At 46.8% G+C, this 20,393-nt stretch overlaps 1 protein-coding gene across 2 annotated transcripts; it reads left to right on the forward strand.

Moving 5' to 3' along the window:
• Positions 1-7,400: 7,400 nt before the first annotated feature.
• Positions 7,401-16,791, forward strand: LOC306922866 (fibroblast growth factor 18-like). Of its 2 annotated transcripts, none has more exons than XM_079500744.1 (5): positions 7,401-8,197; positions 12,234-12,273; positions 12,510-12,690; positions 14,977-15,083; positions 15,258-16,791. In XM_079500744.1, exons 1-5 carry the CDS (start codon positions 8,166-8,168, stop codon positions 15,528-15,530), a joined length of 633 nt encoding a protein of 210 aa, XP_079356870.1. In that variant the 5' UTR covers positions 7,401-8,165; the 3' UTR covers positions 15,531-16,791. The 2 variants fall into 2 exon arrangements, with proteins under 2 accessions (XP_079356870.1, XP_079356871.1); XM_079500745.1 differs by having other exon boundaries at positions 12,513-12,690.
• Positions 16,792-20,393: the final 3,602 nt, after the last annotated feature.

The raw sequence follows: 20,393 nt of genomic DNA on the forward strand, positions 1-20,393 counted from the left end.
CCATACCCTAACCTTGACCCAAAAAACTTAACCTATAGAGCGTCGCAGTCCCGCCTCCTACCCGGGACCAGGAAATGAAATCCAATGCATTATTCTCATAGACATTTCGTAAAGTATTTATTTAAAGACGGTTACGCCGCGGACAAAGCCAACTCGAGTCGTGACAACTCATGACAACACAAACAATATTTTGGACCAAACAAATAATTAGAAAGAAGAAAAACAACAAAAAAAGTGTTGTAACCTGCCGTTTTTTTCTTCTTTCTAATTATTTGTTTGGTCCAAAATATTGTTTGTGTTGTCATGAGTTGTCACGACTCGAGTTGGCTTTGTCCGCGGCGTAACCGTCTTTAAATAAATACTTTACGAAATGTCTATGAGAATAATGCATTGGATTTCATTTCCTGGTCCCGGGTAGGAGGCGGGACTGCAACGCTCTATAGCTCAAATAATTTACCTAAACCATAACCACAGGGAAAGACTAGTCTAATCTTAAACAAACTGTTTGTTGTCATGTTATGTAACAAATTATGAAGACAATGGATAACATTATGAAGACAAACACTATGAAGTGCAATGGATTAATTTGCAGTAGTTATAGGCACATCAACTAAAAGCCTAAAGTATATTCTTCACAAAATCTCTGTGTAAGTGTGCATGTGTATCTATCTACCGATCGACAGCAATCCCAATCCCAGTTTTCATCGTTCCAGACTTGCATCATTCCTTCCTGAGTAGGCCTAGGCTAGTAGTCTATGGGGAGAAATTTCTCCCCATAGTAGTAAATATAAAATGAGATGTCTCAACTTGCTCTTTAATCTGTGTGTGTGTGTGTGTGTGTGTGTGTGTGTGTGTGTGTGTGTGTGTGTGTGTGTGTGTGTGTGTGTGTGTGTGTGTGTGTGTGTGTGTGTGTGTGTGTGTGTGTGTGTGTGTGTGTGTGTGTGTGTGTGTGTGTGTGTGTGTGTGTGTGTGTGTGTGTGCGCGCGCGTGCGTGCGTGCGTAGTGGTGACAGTAAATGGCCCTGATGGATGCCTGTCACTGCAAAGAGGGTGCTGGATAGTTGGTGACATACATTCATTTCTGGAAAGTTCTGCTGTTGATGATTGTAGCAGGTGGACAGTGATGGCGGCCTGCTAGTTTGATATCGCAATGTATTTTCCATGAAGCCTCTAAAATGAAAAATGTCAGACGTGGAAGATGAACACTGCATGGGATGGGAGAACTGAACAATGTCTTTGGTGCCCTTTATTGTCTAAGTACTGTATTTCTATAAACCACTGAGCTTTTTGCTTTGCTTTGGAGGATGCAGATAATGCACATTTTAGCCAGGACATTTATTTGGAGATATTTCTTTCATGTGTTTATACTTATAGCACAATGAAGAAATACAGGACAGAGAGGGTAAAGGGTGAAGAAAATGTAATGTGACATATGACGTGAGCCAGATTCAACGTGCATTTTACCATGAGCTGTGTGTGGAACATACTAACACGTTGAGCCACCAGGATGCCAAAATTGGTATGTGTTATGAGGAAATCATACGCATGACAATGACATTAAACATACATGCATGGAGCCCTTTCTAATTTCCCAAAACACAAAGACTTCAAGTAGCCCGCTCAGATGGCAAGAGCAACGCCGGAACATGATTACCTGTACAGTCTTCACTCCGCAAAAAACGGCTCAGTCTAACAATGACAAGCTAGATTGCATGAATAATTACCCTGACACGGGTCCAAGAGAGCATTAAACCCTTTGACTTGAAAGTGTCAAAGTAAAGTTATTCCAATGCCTCAGCTGGGCTATGTATAGAGACAACAGCTGCAATGGATTCCAGGATGGAGAAGAGAGTGAACATTCATATTCACTGGATTATTATTACCAAGTGAGGGAGAAACGACCAGGCTGCGCGCCACCAACATCGTGCCTAATAAAAACAACATTTTGCCTTTCTCTTCATCTCAACCCTGTAGCTTACTATCACACAAGCGGCTCTCCGTTAATTAATTCCTGCTCTTGCTCGGGTGCAGCTGTCGATTCTCTCATCTCCTAGACGCAGACAAGTGGCAAACAGGTTCCCATTTCAAAGCCCACTGTACACACTGTACGCATTCCTTGACTCAAGTGTACGCAGCACTTCGCGTGGGCCCCCTGTCATCAAAGGGCCTTTATTAAGTGTCTCATACATTTACACATTGGGGAACAGTTTAAACTTGGCCCGTGATTAACGGAGCAGGGATATGTATCCCAGAAACCGATGTTAGGCTGATATCTCAACATCTGACGTGGGGTTTAAGGTCTATGTCTGCAGGTATTAATCAAAGCCACAAGTGCTTTTTTTCCGATCCCCAAAGATTTCTCTCACACACCATACACACACACACACACACACACACACACACACACACACACACACACACACACACACACACACACACACACACACACACACACGCACGCACACACCCAACATAGACAGCCTATAGCACGCAGACAAAGCTAATTGGATACAATCCCCTGCACTTGACACATCTGAAAACTCCAAATCAGCACAGTTTGACACTCAGGATGATGGATTACATTTGAGCTGTTCAAAGTTTTCACAGTGTCTATAGCGCTTTAGAGCTCACAACAGGGAGGCAATATTCCCTGTACCGCCAACTCGTCTTTGACTGAGTCCAAGCCAACCAGTGTATATTCTTCCCTGCCTCCAAACTTGACTCCTTAACCAGTCCTCTGCATAAAGCCCCTGCCCCCTGCCCTTTGGTCATAATGAGTCAACAACTGTGGCCCTCGGGCTCTCCGTACCCTCTGGGCCATGCATTAGGTTCCACTCCACTCACCCATAACATAGAAGTCCAGCGCACCGTGCCTCTCCTCTGTGGTGACCTTGGGGTCAGGCCAGAATGCCCTCATATAATGAGAGTGCTGTTTGGGGATTTGTTGGACTGTGATAGAGAAAGGACAAGCACACGCAATGCACCCTGGGTCTTTGTCTGGGCGCTGGCGGTATTGACGAGTGCTGATCGATGTTAATTGCTAGACAGAATGGCCATATTGACCAGGCTCCCTGGATGAAGAAGCCTGCAGGCCCCCCGTCAAAGAGAGAGGGAGAGAGAGAGAGAGAGAGAGAGAGAGAGAGAGAGAGAGAGACAGAGAGAGAGAGGGAGGGAGGGAGGGAAGGAGGGAGGGAGGGAGAGAGTGAACCATTGGGTCTAGGCCTACAGAAGCTACAAGCCCCCCCACACACTCCCTCACACACACACACACACGCACACACACACACACACACACACACACACACACACACACACACACACACACACACACACACACACACACACAGCTCTCATTCACTTTAATGAGTAGAGAGAGGAGCACAAAAGCATAACGTCCATCAATGCCAAGTCTATTCAACACAAAAGAGGGTATATGCAAAAAAAACAAAGTGTCCTGGTGTGTGTGTCTCTTTGTGTGTGTTTACGAGCATGTGCACACGGATGCGTCAAGAATACATGCACGTGGCACTGTTGGTCTGCATGAAAGTCAAACGGTTCACGGTACAAGGATCTTTAAAGTATAGGGTCTATTGAGTGAGAGTATAAGAGGAGGGGATGTCCGTGCACGTGTAGCAGGCTGTGTGTGTGTGTGTGTGTGTGTGTGTGTGTGTGTGTGTGTGTGTGTGTGTGTGTGTGTGTGTGTGTGTGTGTGTGTGTGTGTGTGTGTGTGTGTTTAAAACGTCTAAGCTAAGGATCAATAAGCTGAAGCCGCAGTGGCAAAGACATGGGCAATCAATACACTGGCAGCAAACAGAGGGAGGGACACAGAGAGGAGATAAAGAAGAGCAAGAGACAAGAGAGATTAAAGAGACCGATAGGGAGGACAAGAAATGAATGAGAGAAAGAGGGATGTGACAGAAGGAGCGCATGAGGAAGAAAGAATTGCCTTATAAAGGCCCAATAAACGACCAAATTTATCTCACTTTTTCCGCAAACGTGTTATGTATTACCGTAAGTGTTTGTGCTATGTTTATTTAGGCTTTGGAAGCAACCACAGCATTCAATGGTAGCTATTGCATCAAACCTTCATCTTTCAGGGGGCAAAAACTCCTGTTGTCATCATTAATGCACTAATAAGTCATCAACAATGCTGTTGATGTACATCATCTCCCCTATAAGAATCTGGTTCAAGACCCTTAAACCTGGTTGCATTCTTGTTGTTGTTGCTGCAAAGCTATATATCTGTTTTTAGTTGCATATTAAGGGAACACAATATTGTTTTTTGCAAATATATATGCTTTTGAGAACCCCATACAGTATAGGAGGACCATGGTCATATTTAACACTCTTCAGAGTTAACTACATGAACCCTTATTCTGGGCATGTCATGATAAAAGAACATTTGGACAAAATATAGGCAAACATTCAGCAGAAATAGTTGCAATGTGTCCCAACGTAACAAATTGCGAGCTTGTAGATCAGCTGTTTTCGTTGGAAGGGATTTGGGGCCCTATCTTGCGCGCCACTGTACAGTTTATCCTACATTTTTTGCCATTCATTATTATTTTTAAAAACATTTTAAAATAGTTAAAATAGCTGATCTACAAGCTTAAAAATCAAAACGTGTCAATGTAGATCGGCTAGTTGAACTATTTAAAAAGAATCACACTCGTGTGAAGTGAGCGGCGCCTCTTATCACGATGATGATGCGATGATGAGAACATCCTATACATCACATTCCGTGCTCAGCCAATCAGCTGAGCACATTCCGTGCACTACAGACATACACACAAAGCTGTGCTTCACGCCGCTCAACAAAAAAAGAAGGAAATTATGGCTAATAAGTTTAGGCATAAGGGGTAAGGTGACACGCAAGATAGGGCCCCTAGTGTAGAGGGGGGGGGGGGGGGGGAACGGAGGGGACCAAGTATGGACCCCTGAGGGACCCCAGTCAATGAAGTATGGTTTAAGTGGTCTCATTTCTGTGCAGCGCTGAACTCAGGCTCTCCCGTATGAGAATGGAGGAACTTGGCTCTGATGCGTGCATTGGGGCTCAACCCAGCCCCCACCAATCCAACCTCCACGCCCCTAAAGTGTGCTGTACCCCTGTTCTGAACCCTTCCATCTGGACCTTAAACCAGACGGGCCCATACCTCATTACCAGAATGTGGTTCAAATCCCTCTCCACAACATTTACACTCTTGTCCCCTTGCAGCAGTGTGGTGAACAGCGAAAAGCACCCAGACACAGGTGCAAAGGCAAGGAGGGAGCCAGTAGTGAGGAGAGAAGGCCAGAGGCTTGTCTGTGGAGCATGACTGGAAAGGCATTCAACCACAGTACCCCTACCCAGCCCAGCTCAGCCCTGTCCAGCCACGTAGTGGATTGTGTGTGTGTGTGTGTGTGTGTGTGTGTGTGTGTGTGTGTGTGTGTGTGTGTGTGTGTGTGTGTGTGTGTGTGTGTGTGTGTGTGTGTGTGTGTGACTGTGTGCACGTGTTATTTGAAAGTACAATGCTGAAAAGACTACACTTACAATTGGGGCCAAGATAACTGTCCCTGATGTATTAGGCCAACCCCCTCCCCTACCTTCAATACACACACACACACACACACACACACACACACACACACACAGTGTGTGTGTGTGTGCGTGCGTGCGTGTGTGTGTGAATGAAAGGTATGGCAGGAGAGTTGTGTTGGCTTGGCTGACCGTCTGCGGTTCTGCGGTGGTGAGAGGGGAGGGTTGGGAGCGCAGAGCGGGCGTTACTGCCGAAATCCCTGAGAAATGTTCGTTTTGGATCCGTGTCCATGCTTACATACCGCCCTCCCGCTTTTCAAGCGGACTGTCTCTCACTCTCCGTTTCGTTTTTCCCCTCTTAAGGTTTAACTCATAAGTTATGAAACAGGGAGTCAAAATACATCACTTGAAAGCGATAAATCTTAACTTGGAGGGTCCATGGCCGAATGGTGCTCTCCGCCCTGCATAACAGGTCCGTATCACACACGGGGCTGCAGTGGTGATGTTTACTTTCAACAGGGCATAGGGACGGTTATTAGCCTATGGCATTATGTTATGGAGAGCAGAAAGTCTACTCTAGCCTACTCGGTCTATAAAGTAGAAGCCAACGCGAAAGGCAGATGGCCATGTTTTGTTTTTTAAAAGACAGAAAAAACTAGGGAAAGCTTATCCCATTCCCCCCTTTGTTGCAGCCAGTGACATTTCCAACAGTGTTCAAATCGCCGCTGGTGTAGTTGGTCGGCATCACATAGCGACTGACTAATCCCATTTTGATCCAATAAGTGCGTGTGCGTGTGTGTGTGCGTGTGTGTGTGTGCGTGCGCGCGAGCAGGGGGGGGGGGCAGAAGGGGCGAGGGAGAGAGGTGGGAGGGAGGATTGATCCGCGTCTGTTAAAATCTTGTTCTGTTTTTTCTTGGAGTGAGGTTTGTGCCTGCCGACGCGCCTCTCCTGCATGCGCAGCCCCCTCAATTCGCGCCGAAGAAGAGCTTTTTTTTGTGGAAAGAAATCTTGGCATTTTTTTAAAGCGAATTTAATTGGAGTGAACTGGATACACAAAAACGCACAGCTGTATTCTTTTATGTGTGTATTGTCCTGTGCCTTTTACTCTGGATGAAAGAGGGAGACAGACAGATAGAAGAGAGAGAGAGACTCAGAGAGAGAGAGGAGACGGTGCAGGGCTGGGGTAGATCTGTCAGTGTGATTAACTAAACACGTTTCCAGCGCACGCATTAACTTTTTTTTTTTTTTTTTATCATTTCTTCAAAAACAGACGGAGCAGACATCTCTCTTTTTTCATTGCAGCAGCGCTTGAGTTATCGAACCGAGAGGACTGTCGTGCTTCCCCCTCCTTTTTCTTAAGAAACTGCTTAAACTTTCTACGTTTTAAATAAATAAATAAATAAAAAGATCGGATTGCACCCCCCCCCCTTCAAACATCTTGGAGGTGATGTCATCGCGCTGTGTTTTGGCTGGTATTGTGTCGAGGAGGCTCGAGGAGAAGGAACGCTGCAGCCGGTGGGCGACCAGCGGTTGAGCCGAGCGGAGGAGTCCGGGAAATCAGGTGCAAAGAGCGGCTGTCATTTCCTCGCTCTGTCGCGGGTGGCTGAGTCCGCCACCCAGTCACAGCTGTTCCCATCCTCTCCCAACTCCCTCCCCCTTCTCCTCCCCCCCCCACCACCCACCCTCCTCCTCCTCCTCCTCCTCGTCCGCTCTCATTCAACTCTCTCCCTGTTATAGTTGTCTGAGCTGGACCGCTCCGAGTTCTCATCACCATCCCCTAATCTTTTGGACACTGGTTGGTCGGTGTCCCCTAAGCCCTGAGCCGCCGCCGCCACAGACAGCATCGTTGATCAGACAGACAGCGCAGCGGGGGCAGCCATGACCGAGGCCGCCCGGCAGCACCCTGCGGCCGCAGAGCGTCCGTCTCCATGTCACCGCCGTCTTCTCCAGCAGCAGCAGCCCGCCCAGGTAGCCCGCCTCCCGCAGCACCTAACCCTGGCTCGCGGGGACTACTAGAAACTTGCCTTTTGCTCCCATCTGTGCACGGACCAACACCGAGCCATATATATTTTTGTATCCATCGGTGTGATCCCTTTATCTATATCCAGAAAAAACATCATATAGAGATCGTTTTTGGAAACGTCGGGTGACTCCTATACAAGTTTGTTGTTGCACTATAACCATATGAATTGGATTACGCAGGAAGATAACCCAGATGGACGATCATCATTTCGAGGCTCATTAGGGTCGATTGGAGTTTTGTCCGTGACGCGTGCGCGCGCTTTCACCTGTTCCTCTATATTGTCCGCGGCGTGCAGCCCTTTGATGCCCTAACCTTCACTTTGCGCTCCGCCCCTTGTTCCATCGTCCCCTCCGCTTCGGACAGCTGTGAAAGGTTGCCCGGCGGTCACAGTGGCACGGTCACCCCCGCCTCATTCTCCACTCTGCCCGAGTCCACTCACACACTCATCCACGCCGGGGGAACCGGGGGACGCCGCCGCCGATGCCAACGGGAGTGTCTGACTTTGACTCTTTGACCCTGCACACCATCCAGTGGATTCGAGGAACAGAGGGGAACACTCTGTCGGACTGGCTCTCACCGAGCGAGGAGACTGACTCTCGGCCAAGTTCCATAGTGGAGGGGGGAAGCAATGTGGTCCCTTCTCTCCACGCTGGCTGTCTTGTAAGTCAAGTTTTTAGAAGTTCATCCGATATTAGTCTTGGCATGAAAACACAGTTATCTTTATACATATATTTTCTCTGTTGTTCAAACTGTGTTAAGGCAAGGCATTCCTTAGCTGCAGATGTGGATGATGGAGGGGAGGGGAAGGTTGCAGTGCCTACGAATTACATCACTCCTCCTCAGTCCCCATAGAAAGCATGCCATGGAAGGTCCTGTTTTGACTGGCTGACAGTTCGGGGTCACTGGGTCAGCGCGAAGGCCATGTTACTCATAAAAACCTGCCATAAACATCTCCATCACCATCTGCACTTACTTCAGTGATGGCCAAGCTGGGCCATATCCCCATAGCCAAGAAAACACGTTTTTTTTCCTACTGAAAATATTTCAGAAGTTGGGTCAAATAACACTTGCTTTATCTAGTGGGATAGGAAAATGATAAAGTGCCAAGACCAAATCTAAGGGAGGATACTGTACAGACTCGGGGTGCTTGAGTTTGCCCATTTGAGGTGTGTCTTGTTAAAAGCCAAAGGATTTATTTTTCTTTCTTTGTGTCGGCTGTACGTCTCCCAGATGGCAGTCATCTCCAGATACTTTTCATTCCTCACACAACCTGGACAGGGTGTGTGCAGTTGGTCTCTGCCTGCCTGCCTGCCTTTCTCTCTCTCTCTCTCTCTCTCTCTCTCTCTCTCTCTCTCTCTCTCTCTCTCTCTCTCTCTCTCTCTCTCTCTTTCTCTCTCTCTCTCTATCTCACACACACACACACACACACACACACACACACACACACACACACACACACACACACACACACACACACACACACACACACACACACACACACACACACACACACACACACACACACACACACACTTCCCTACCTTTTGTTTGTCTTTATATCTTCCTATACTGTATGTCATTTTGTTGTACTCCGATAAAAGTATGAATTAATAACTGATGAATGGCCACACCCCTGGCAGTGTCTAAGGAGGAGAGTCTGACTGTTTAGTCTACAGGTCTTCTCGAGCCAATCATTCCTGTGTTCTTTTCCCTCTTGCCTATCAGTGTTACAACTCCATCAAGCATGCAGCCACCCTCACAAACATGCTGTTTTACAAACCCCAACGTGGGTCTTGAGCCAATGAATGCTGCCAAGGGCCATTTGCTCTGTGCAGGAACCTGTTCCATGCTCTCCAACCATAGCTCCACCACAGGACATAGCACTGTTCTCCTAAAGCCACAGCTCCATGCTGAGGCTGCTGTAACCATTGCTCCACTGTTCCTATGACTACATTAGTGCTGATCCCACTAACGCCACATTTACACGCCCACTAGCCTAAACCACTACTCTTCACCGAGACACACTGCCGAACTTCTGAAGCTCCTATGCCGCGCTGAGGGCCGTTGCTTCAGTATTGGCCTACCACTCTAACCACCACTACACAGTGCTGAAACCACTGCTCTGTGCTGAGGCCCACCAGGCCAACCACCCTCGCTCCATGTTGGAGGCCGCAGAACTCGGCGCTGGGGCCCGCTAGCCTAACCGTGGCCTCCACATGCTAGACCTGCAGGGACGCAGGTTTATGATGTCAGACTCGTGCTTGTTTTGGCAGCCGGCCAAGGCGCACCGGGCTTCCCCTCCTTCTCCAAACCTCCCTCTGTCTTTGCTCTCTCCCTCCGACTTGCTCGCAACTTGACTCAGTGCTCTCTTATTCTCTCGTTTTCTCATCCCTCCCCCCACCCGCTGATCCCATCTCTCTCTCTCTGTCTCTCTTCCCTTTTCTCTGCGGCTGGCATACGCCGGAGCGTCTGTGGTTTTGGAGAGAGAGGGAGAATCCAGAGCTGAGGCACTTTTCTCTCTATGTCCTCGGCAGCATTGAAGCTGTGGTGTTTTAACAGCTGAGACTCCTCACAATGCACAGACACTCAGGGCCCTTTTCAGCTGCGCAGGCAGAACGCATGGGCCAGCACACTGCTGCGTTGCCCTGGGTGTCTGCATCCATTAGCTACAACTCTAGAGGCTGATACATCAGCTAGGGCAAAAGGCCCCAGGGAAGGAGAGAGGAACACAGAAGAAGGAGGAGTACAAAGAGAGAGAGAGAGAGAGAGAGAGAGAAAGACAGACAGACAGACAGACAGACAGACAGACAGACAAGACAAGACAGACAGACGTGAGCATGTTGTTGGAGAAGAAGCCTCTGTGTGTGTCCGATATGTGTGATTCAAGAGGGAGTGACATGTGTTAGGATGTGCATGAGCGGAACCCACCCCCTTCCTCCTCCTTTTCCCATTATTTATCTTTTTGTCTACTTCTCACGCCAGACTACACTCTCTGGCTACAATTCTGTCTCTCATTTTTGTCTCTCCCTTCCCCTTTTGATTCATCTGTACCTCCTTTATGCACCCCCCCATCCCTCATTCCCATTGGGTTATCCTTCAATTTCTCTTTCTTTTTTCTTTTCTTTTTTTCAAACTCTCTTTCTCCTGTCTTCCCTGCCTTTGGTTATGACAACATAGTACCTCTCTATTCCTATTCTCTGTACATCTCTTGCCCTCTTTTGTGCTCTCACATCCTCCATGTACCCCAATTTTTCTCTCTCTCTCTCTCTTCTCTCTCTGTGTGTCTCTATTCATCGTTCACATCATTCACGCTCTAATGTAATTATCTCTATCCCTATGTGTACCCCTCTTTCTGCTTCTCTTCTTTGCATTCTCTCTCATACTCACTCTTTCAGCACTGCATATGTCTTTGCTTTGGCCCAGCTGTCAGCTGCCTGCTCCTGCTGTACACACGCGTGCATGCGCACGCACACACGCACACACGCACACACACACACACACACACACACACACACACACACACACACACACACACACACACACACACACACACACACACACACACACACACACACACACACACACACACACACATCTGTACATCTGTGTGTATGTGTCTATGTCTGTGACAGTCTGGAGGAGTCAAACTGCTAACCCCAAACATAAAGGCAGATGGGAGGCAAGGGAATGATAGCAGAAAGGTAGAGTGGAGCGAGAGAGAGAGAGAGATAAGAGGTGGGATAGGGAGGACAGCAAGTGCGAGACAGAGATAGCGAAAGCAACAGAGAGATAGAGAGAGGGGTGGCATGCAGAGAGATACCGAAAGATGAGGTGAGGAAAGATGAGATTCTAGCATTGCTCTTCAGCCCACACACTTTGTTATGAGCTTCATCAATTCTTGAGTCACAAATTCAATGCAGCTCAAGGCCTATCAGTAGAGATTGCATGCCACAAGCACTCCCTAGCTAAGGCTGTAAATAATATTCAGCAAGGCCAAGGTCTAAACTGCAAAATAAATGAGAAATTAATTTTGACTGTAGCCGCTGTTTGCCATCAGAAAGCCCTGCTAATGGGATGAGTTTGGTTGCCAACATTTTCTCAAATACAAGTTACAAAACATAAAGCACACAGTGCAAGTGCCCTTTAAATCGTCTGACCACAGTTTCCAGACACCACATTTTCTCCCATTAAAAGCACCACGATCAAATCCAATCCAACACTGCAGTCCAAAGCCACAACACAGGAGTGTGCACCTGCAGTCCAGCCCAGCTGTCTACATACTCAGAGCAGCCAAATGAGCCAGTCTTATTCTTAGAAGTCCGTACCACATGTTCTAGATGCTTGGCGTGTTTGCCAGCTAGCCATGGTCCGCGCGGGTCATTTGGAGGCCAGATTTTGGCGTGTTAAAAGTCATGGTACGGTCAGTGGCGGTGTGGGATGGGAGAGAAGGCTGGTTGCGTGACTGTAAATACTACAGGGTGTTGTCCGACGGGCTATGCCTGGACTGGATGCCTGTCTGTCTTTCTGTCATATCACCATGACAGCTGCAAACCTTTGGCGTGACTAATAACCTGATGAGGAAACGAGATATTCAGCAAATATAAATCTCAGTGTCACACCTGAAATGTGCAGATGTTTTTCTCTATCTTGGCTACACTTTATCAGTTTCTCTTTCTACAATTTTGTCTTTCCCCAGGTGTATCCAGATGTTGCTGGTGATGTGCAATCCATTGCAGGTGAGCAGTGTGCTTGGGTTGCAGTGAGAGAAATTGATAAAGGTTACAGTATACTATTTGCAGTACAGCAATCACAATCTAATTAATGTATATACAATACATTTGTTACCATCTTCATATTTATGCATTTTTCCCTGCCTGTGTGTATGTTTGTATGTGTGTTTGTGTGTTTGTGTGTTTGTGTGTTTGTGTGTGTGTGTGTGTGGGTGTGTGTGTGTGTGTGCCTGCCTTCCCAGCAGGTGTTTGGTGTGGATGGGGTGAACTTCAGTGTGCATGTGGAGAACCAGACGCAGATTCGGGACACCATGAGCCGTCGGCATCATCGGGTCTACCAGCTCTACAGCCGCACCAGTGGCAAACACGTCCAAGTGCTTGGTCGCCGGATCAGCGCCCGCGGAGAGGACGGAGACAAATATGGTAAGACAAACACACACGCATGCATGCAATGCACACCCACACACGCACGCACGCACGCACGCACGCACGCACGCACGCACGCACGCGCACACACACACACACACACACACACACACACACACACACACACACACACACACACACACACACACACACACACACACACACACACACACACACCCAACTGCTGCAACCACAGAAATGAATGTATACCGAGTGCATGCATGAACGGATACAGAATGCAAGTGCATGCATAGACACCCAGAGCCTGTGCTCACTCATACACGCACGTGCCTGCACGCACACACACACACACACACACACACACACACACACACACACACACACACACGCACGCACGCACACACACATGCACGTATGCGTGCGCACACACACACACACACACACACACACACACACACACACACACACACACACACACACACACACACACACACACACACACACACACACACACACACACACACACACACACACACCTCCCCAGGCTTTGGCACAGGGGCAGTGAAGCTTGTCTTGGGAGTACAAAGACCTCATCGACTGGCTGCTGACTCAATGATTCACAAGAGAGCAAAAGAGGGAGAGAGAGAAGAGAGAGAGAGAGAGAGAGAGAGAGAGAGAGAGAGGGAGAGAGAGAGGGAGAGAGAGAGTAAGAGAAAGGTGGGTGCAAGAAAAAACAAGAAAAAAAAGGATGATTACTCATCCTCCCTGTTGTCTCCACTGGATTTAAAACAGCAGGCTTCCTCTAGCCCTCCCCCCGTCCCTCCCCCATGGCCCTCCCTGCCTCCCCTCTCTGCGTCTGCAAAGCCTGATGCCTAACCCATTCCTAAACCACACAGAATCAATGGGCAGAAGAAACCCAAGCCACAATGCCAAGCGTCCATATTTATCTCATGTAACTGAAACTCATGTTGGGCTCATGTTCACACTCTCCTAACCCATTCACAAAGAGTGTGTCAATTCACGCAAAAGCGACCAATTTAAGCCACAGTTGAGGGCGAGATTGTGGTGTTTTCTGTTGTTTTTTTGTTTTTTAACAAATGCTCCTCAAGAGATGTACAGCCCTCCACACACACTGTCTGGCCTTGTACATAAAACACTGTATGGGGGCCAGTGGAGGTGTGTGTGTGTGTGTGTGTGTGTGTGTGTGTGTGTGTGTGTGTGTGTGTGTGCGTTCGTGTGTGTGTGTGTGTTGGGGGGGGGGGGGGGGGGGATGGGTACAGCAAACAGAGAACCAACAGAGGAAGAAAGGCGAGCGTGCATTAAGGTGTAAGCATGAAGCAAAGGGGCAGAGACGAGAGGAGGCAAAAGAGTTGGGGGGACGAGAGCGGAAGAGGGGGAGTGGGAGGGCGGTATTGATTTATCTTGACCCCTTTGTTGACTAAGGTCATGTAGGACCATTTTAGGGATTTATTTTTAAACAGGCACAGGCACCCTCTGAAGATCTGTAGTTTGTGGAGACGTACTGCCTGGAAGGATGAACACAAGTCTGTGCATGGTCACACGCAGCCATACACGCATACACGCATGTTAACATCCTTGCAGACAGATTGTTCTATGCTTCATCTTTAGTTTACCGCGCACTACTTCTATTCTTGGCCGTTATCTTTTTTTACGAGGCCCGTTTGTGGTCAGCAGTCTCATAACCGTGTGTGTGTGTGTGTGTGTGTGTGTGTGTGTGTGTGTGTGTGTGTGTGTGTGTGTGTGTGTGTATGTGTGTGTGTGTGTGTGTGTGTGTGTGTGTGTGTGTGTGTGTGTGTGTGTGTGTGTGTGTGTGTGTGTGACCAGGCTTATCTGACAACCATCTGTCCAGCCAGACATTTACATCTGGCTGTGATTTATCAGCACATTTAATAGCTACTATGATTTCTAACGCTGTTATTTAATCCTGCCTGCCTGTCTGACAGTCTTTTGGTCTCGTTAAAGACTCAAATCTGATTCCACTGTGGTTAGTGGTCTGTGAAACTGACATCTGTCTGTCCAGTGGATTTGTCTTTAGTTTGTTTTGTGTGATGCATTGTATTTGCTGTGAGTCTGTCAGAGGGGTGATCTACTTGCAGCGTTTTCCTTTTGCAAAAGTTGCCATCCCAGGAAAGATGTGAATGTCTCATGGAAGCTTTCCAAAGGCCTGAATAATAATTATTCTTCACAGAGATCTAGAAAAAGTGTGTGAGATAACTGGGATAAAAGCTATTTTAGCCTGTTTCTGTCTACACTGTCTGTGGCTCTAATGTCTGTCTGTCCCTCTGTCTGTCCCTTCACAAGCCCAGCTCGTAGTGGAGGCCGATACCTTTGGTAGCCAGGTGAGAATCCGTGGCAAAGAAACCAACTTCTACCTGTGCATGAACCGCCGTGGCAAGCTGGTGGGAAAGGTGAGGACTCTCTTTATTTACAACATAATTAACAGGATCAATCAAAAGATCCTTAATGTTCTCATAGTTTCCTGACCAGCCTCTCTTTCTGTGTGTGCGTGTGTGTGTGTGTGTGTGTGTGTGTGTGTGTGTGTGTGTGCGCGCGTGCGTGCGTGTATGTGCCTGCTCTCTCAGAAGGCCAGTAATCGCAGCGCTGACTGTGTCTTCGTGGAGAAGGTTTTGGAAAACCACTACACGGCTCTGATGTCAGCACGTTATGCCGGCTGGTATGTAGGCTTCACTAAACGGGGGCGCCCTCGCCGTGGCCCACACACACTGCCCAACCAGCAGGACGTTCATTTCATGAAACGCTTTCCGCCCGGAGAGCAGCCTGACTTAACCACCCCCTTCCGCTTCACCACAGTCAGCAAGCGGAGCAAGAGGGTGCGCGCCACAGGGCCTCGCTAGTAGCGGCTAGTGCTAACACCCACTACCCTGTCGTCGAAAAGCCTTGACCAGGACCTGCTAACAGCTAACCCACTCCTCTCTAACGTCACACTACACTGAACGCCTCCCTTTGCTGGGATAACAAACATTGACCATCTTCCTTAAACCTGATGAATTATTTACGGGGGTTAACCTAGACACCTTCTAATTTGTCACGATTCCAGGTTCTACTTTGCTCACAGGACAATACTAACTTCTATATGACTTAATCCATCACTACTAGCTCCAAGGGCCTTGTCAGCCTTCCTACACTGCCCAAAGATATTGACTGGGCCCTTGAAGGGTGGACAAAGTGAGTCCAAGGCGCATGACTATATGAATGCCTCAATCTCAAAACTACAAAACCCACAATGCCTGCATGTATCCCATTTTGGACCAGCTATTTGACCGTGTCTAAAACGGGATTACCACAACAGAACTGTACAGAGAGAGAGAGAGAGAGAGAGAGTGGGGAAAGTCTGAGCAAACATGGGAGTGGGTGCTTAGCCAATGCGTAAAGGGAAAGATGCAAGGAAAACTGAGAGGATGCAGGAAGTACAGTAGGTGGAGCAGACAAAGGCATGGAATTAACTGGACCAATCAAACGGAACTTTAATGGACTGTTGACATGTGACGCACTTCTCATCTTTGTCTCATTGCTTGACTGGTGGGAGCCTGAGACATGGGATGAAAATGACTGAAAAGAAAAGACAAATCGAGGGAATGGCAGAGTGAATGTGTATGATGAAGGAGGTAGTTTATGAATAAATGGATATAAATACATTTGAGCAGGATGTGTGTGTGTGTGTGTGTGTGTTTGTGTGTGTGTGTGCGCGCGTGTGTTGTGGCACCAAAGACCATAAGTGAAGCTTGATGACAAGGAACTCTGGAGAGGGACTACACACGCTTTGTACGAACCCATGACAACTCACTAAAGGGACTGAAGCTTTAAAAAAAAAACTGGAATGTATAAAACAAAGCTGCACCAAACCCTGACCTACTAGGCAGATGCACCAAACCAAACCAAGGACCAACCAAAGACAACTGGAAAACTGCAACATGACCCCGCCCCCCCCCCCCCCCCCCCCCCAAGGACACAAGGCCCTTTGCTTATAGGTTCAGAGGGTGGTGAGCAGGGGACACGGGAGGGGTGGGGTGGGTTGCCTTTCTTCCGTTTAACGTTGCTATGGAAACGACCCAGGGGATGATGCTCCTGTGCGACACCGTGGATACAGAATGCTGCTATAACAGAACATTCAGTGGAACACACCAAAGTCTCATACACACGGAAGAACAAATAAATATTAAAGGGAACAGTTTATTAAAATGTATATTATATATATATATATATATATATATATATATATATACATATATGTGTGTATATATATAAATGAAGACAAAACACTAAATAAGCAATCTTACTATGATGGTTACTATAATTGTGATAAAATTATTTCATTTATTTATTTCAGCTCTGTGTGCAGCAGTGTTTCTCAACTCAGTAAACCTTACAGAAACATGTCCTGTGTCATTACAGCTTCTCTATACAGCTCCTCCACATTTCTTCCTTGAGAAAGGATTGGGATAGAAAAGGGAGTTATAAAATTCTACATGGACATTTATTAGAGGCCAGTCACAGACTTGATGTAGAGAACTCCTCCTTCTCTTTTCGTCCTAGTGTAGAGTGTTGTTCATGGTATTCTATAGAGTCCAGTATGTCCAACAGCACTTAGCATTCTAGAATTCAAGGGTGTACATTCGCATTCACAGATGCCTTTACTGAAATGAGAAAACAGGCAATTGTTGGCTTTGGCTTGTTAACCACTTGACCCCTGTTGTCCCTAACCTAGGGTGAACATTTGGTGTGAAGGAAAAAAACTAGAGGGTCGAGTGCAGAGCCCTGGTACCCTGGTCAAGTTAGTATATAGGCCCTAGGGTTTCATTAAACTAATTTAAAGGCTAACTTTTTATTTATTTAAAGATGTGTTTTTAGGGGCTTTTTTATGCCTTTATTGACAGTAGACAGTAGAGAGAGACAGGAAGAATGGGGAGAGAGACGGGGAGTGACACGTGGCAGGGGCCATCGGGACCGGGAGTCGAGCCCGCGGCACGTCGTCCGGCTGGCTCAGCAGCCCAGGTGCCCAGACGGTTGAGCTAACCACCCAAGCCTTTAAATGCAAACTTAATAGAAATTCCTACAGTTTCATATTGCTGCTTTTCATGTTCTATCGTCATTGTGACAGTCACACTAACGTGTCAAATGATTCACACCAAGATGAAACATGTTCCAATGTACAGCATCCATTTTCTAATTGAATCCTACAATACTAGGATTGATCTTATTTGATCAAGGGTGGCCAAATTTACAAACATACTGAGTAAATGATAATCTGATTTTACCATTTTCATGGCAAACTTAAAAAAAAAAATCACACCTGGTTGTAATAAGCACAACAAAATATGGACTAACCCTTCACCCTGTACTGCATTGGAAGTGCTGGTGCCTCATTGGGTAGCTGTGGAATAATCAACAGTGTGGTTGTTAAATGATTCTATGAGGACAATATAATGTAATATAGGATTTTGAATTACAGGACAGGACAGCTGAGGGAACTGTGCATTCCGTGATGCAGTTTCTTTTAAATGATTTTTTGTGGCTTTCGCCTTTATTTTATATATTTTATGGAGGGACAGACAGTAGGCTGACAGGAAATGGAGAGAGAGATGGGGGGGAAGACATGCAGTAAAGGCCGAAGTCGAACTGCTCGAACTGGATTACCAGCCACGGTGCCTGGACCACTGAGCCATGGCCCAGGCCTGTGATGCGGTTTCTAAAGTCCAACTCCTTCTCCCCCTTTTCTCTCTCTCCTCTTTTTCCTCTCTAACACCCTTCACCCCATCCTGGATGGAGGTCATTGAAAAGATGTTGCTGCCAAATGACTCAATCATGTCGGCAGACACAAACAGCTGACTCGGGGTGGGGGGTCTATACCGGAGGATTCCAATTCCAAGGCAGGAATCTGAACTTGAAGGCTGGGGGGTGGGGGAGCTGGATAAGAGGGAGGAGGGAGTGTGGTGGTGGTGGGGGGTATAGGGAGTGAGGGAGGGGAGAGATCGGTTCTGGAACGTCGCTGCAGTTCCACTCGGGAATGATGGAAATATTCTGTGGAGCCAAACCCAGAGTGGAAGGTGTACGGTAATCATGTCGAGGAAGGAATGCCAAATATGTGCGTGAGAACGAAGCGGTGACCTGAGAGCTGCAGGAATTATGGGCCAAAATCCCACAGACCCAGAGGAAGCACACACACCCATATTCAACACACACACACACACACACACACACTAAAGCCTAATTTATACGTTGTCATACAAGGGTGTCGTGTTGCATAATTTGCTTGAAGATCAGTTGTTTTTGGCGAGCGACGGCAGTACGACAAAGTATAAGTTAGGCTTAATGGTGCTCCACCGAGCACACAACCATTCGTCAGAATTTAAAAACGTTCTACTATAAGTAAACCCAGATATGTAGAAAACCAACCCCCTACACAGGCAAAATCTCCCCACCCACCATTGCTCTCTCTCAGGCTAGAGAATACACACTTTACAATAACAAGACAAACAGACAGTGGGTTGAATAACCAAGCCAGAGGTTTGGTATAAATACCATACTGTTCACTCACTGCAACACAACACATTTATCAGATAGCCCTCTATGCATGTCAAACACATACATTCCTCCTTCATGGCAAAGGTGTTTAGCAGAGTGTATATTGGATCTACTGTAACAGGTTGTTTGAGCTCAAAAGTTGGCTTCCAAACAGCAAGGGCCCCAAGTCTCATAAACACTTTAATACTGTGGTTCATTATGAGATTATACCTCCACCTGGTGGCCGATTTTAATACAATAACAAAGTTACTCCACCTTACAGTAAGTAGATTGTTAAAAGCATTGAAGGTGAATAAATGACTATTAAATAAACCATTCTTGTGTAACTTAACATTAGATTATCAACACTTTTATACAAGAAACCGATCTCTGGGTCAACATGAATTTCAAAGGTTAGCCTCCTCTAACAGTGAGATTGATGTTCACTTTCATATAAAGTGAATGGGTTCATGCCCATTTATAATTAGCAGGCATCCACATTGGCTGTGCTCCAATCTCGGTCCTTTGTGACATCATACACACTGTGACGACTCTGATGACTACTGAGGTGGTGTCGGCTCATCTCTTATCTCTGAACTCTTTTATGAAACCTCCAAGCGTCTTATCTTCACATTCATTCATGTTTTCCATTGACAATGTAAACAATGCAGCTGTGAGTCAGTCGCTCTCTGCTGGGTCTGAAGAGATGCCATCACAGTAAGAAGGAAATCACCACTCAAGGATACTGTAATAGCTTTGAATACATTTGGCAACCAAAAGCAGCCCAACTTAATGAGAATGTCTAGGAACTTAGCCACATTAGCCTAATCACTCGCCAAATATAGCTCAGATTTACGCATTAACGAAAGACATAGCAAGCAACACCATCTAGCGAAAAATCAATTTAGCTTATGTAGCTTTTGTCCCAGTGCATTCAAAGGGATGGTTTATTTGTCTGCATGTGTCTACTTAAAAAATAAACCTTCAGTATTTAGATAAGATTTTATGCAAAGGTCTTAGTTATACAGCATCATTTGCAAAATGATGCGACATTATCTGAAAGTCACAAAAGTAGAGACAAGATGTCACATGCACACAATCACATGCGTTCTCTCTCTCTCACACACACACAGACACACACACACACACACACACACACACACACACACAGACAAGAACAGACAATTAGACAGGCA

Source organism: Electrona antarctica (assembly GCF_951216825.1).
Source record: "Electrona antarctica genome assembly, chromosome: 1".
Taxonomy (NCBI): Eukaryota; Metazoa; Chordata; class Actinopteri; order Myctophiformes; family Myctophidae; genus Electrona; species Electrona antarctica.

Bases quoted from the DNA above. Each gene is read 5' to 3' on its own strand.
- LOC306922866 (XM_079500744.1), top strand. From the start codon at position 8,166: ATGTGGTCCCTTCTCTCCACGCTGGCTGTCTT. The intron at 8,198-12,233 runs GTAAGTCAAGTT...GTCTTTCCCCAG, and splicing joins CTCTCCACGCTGGCTGTCTT to GTGTATCCAGATGTTGCTGG. The intron at 15,084-15,257 runs GTGAGGACTCTC...CTGCTCTCTCAG, and splicing joins GTGGCAAGCTGGTGGGAAAG to AAGGCCAGTAATCGCAGCGC.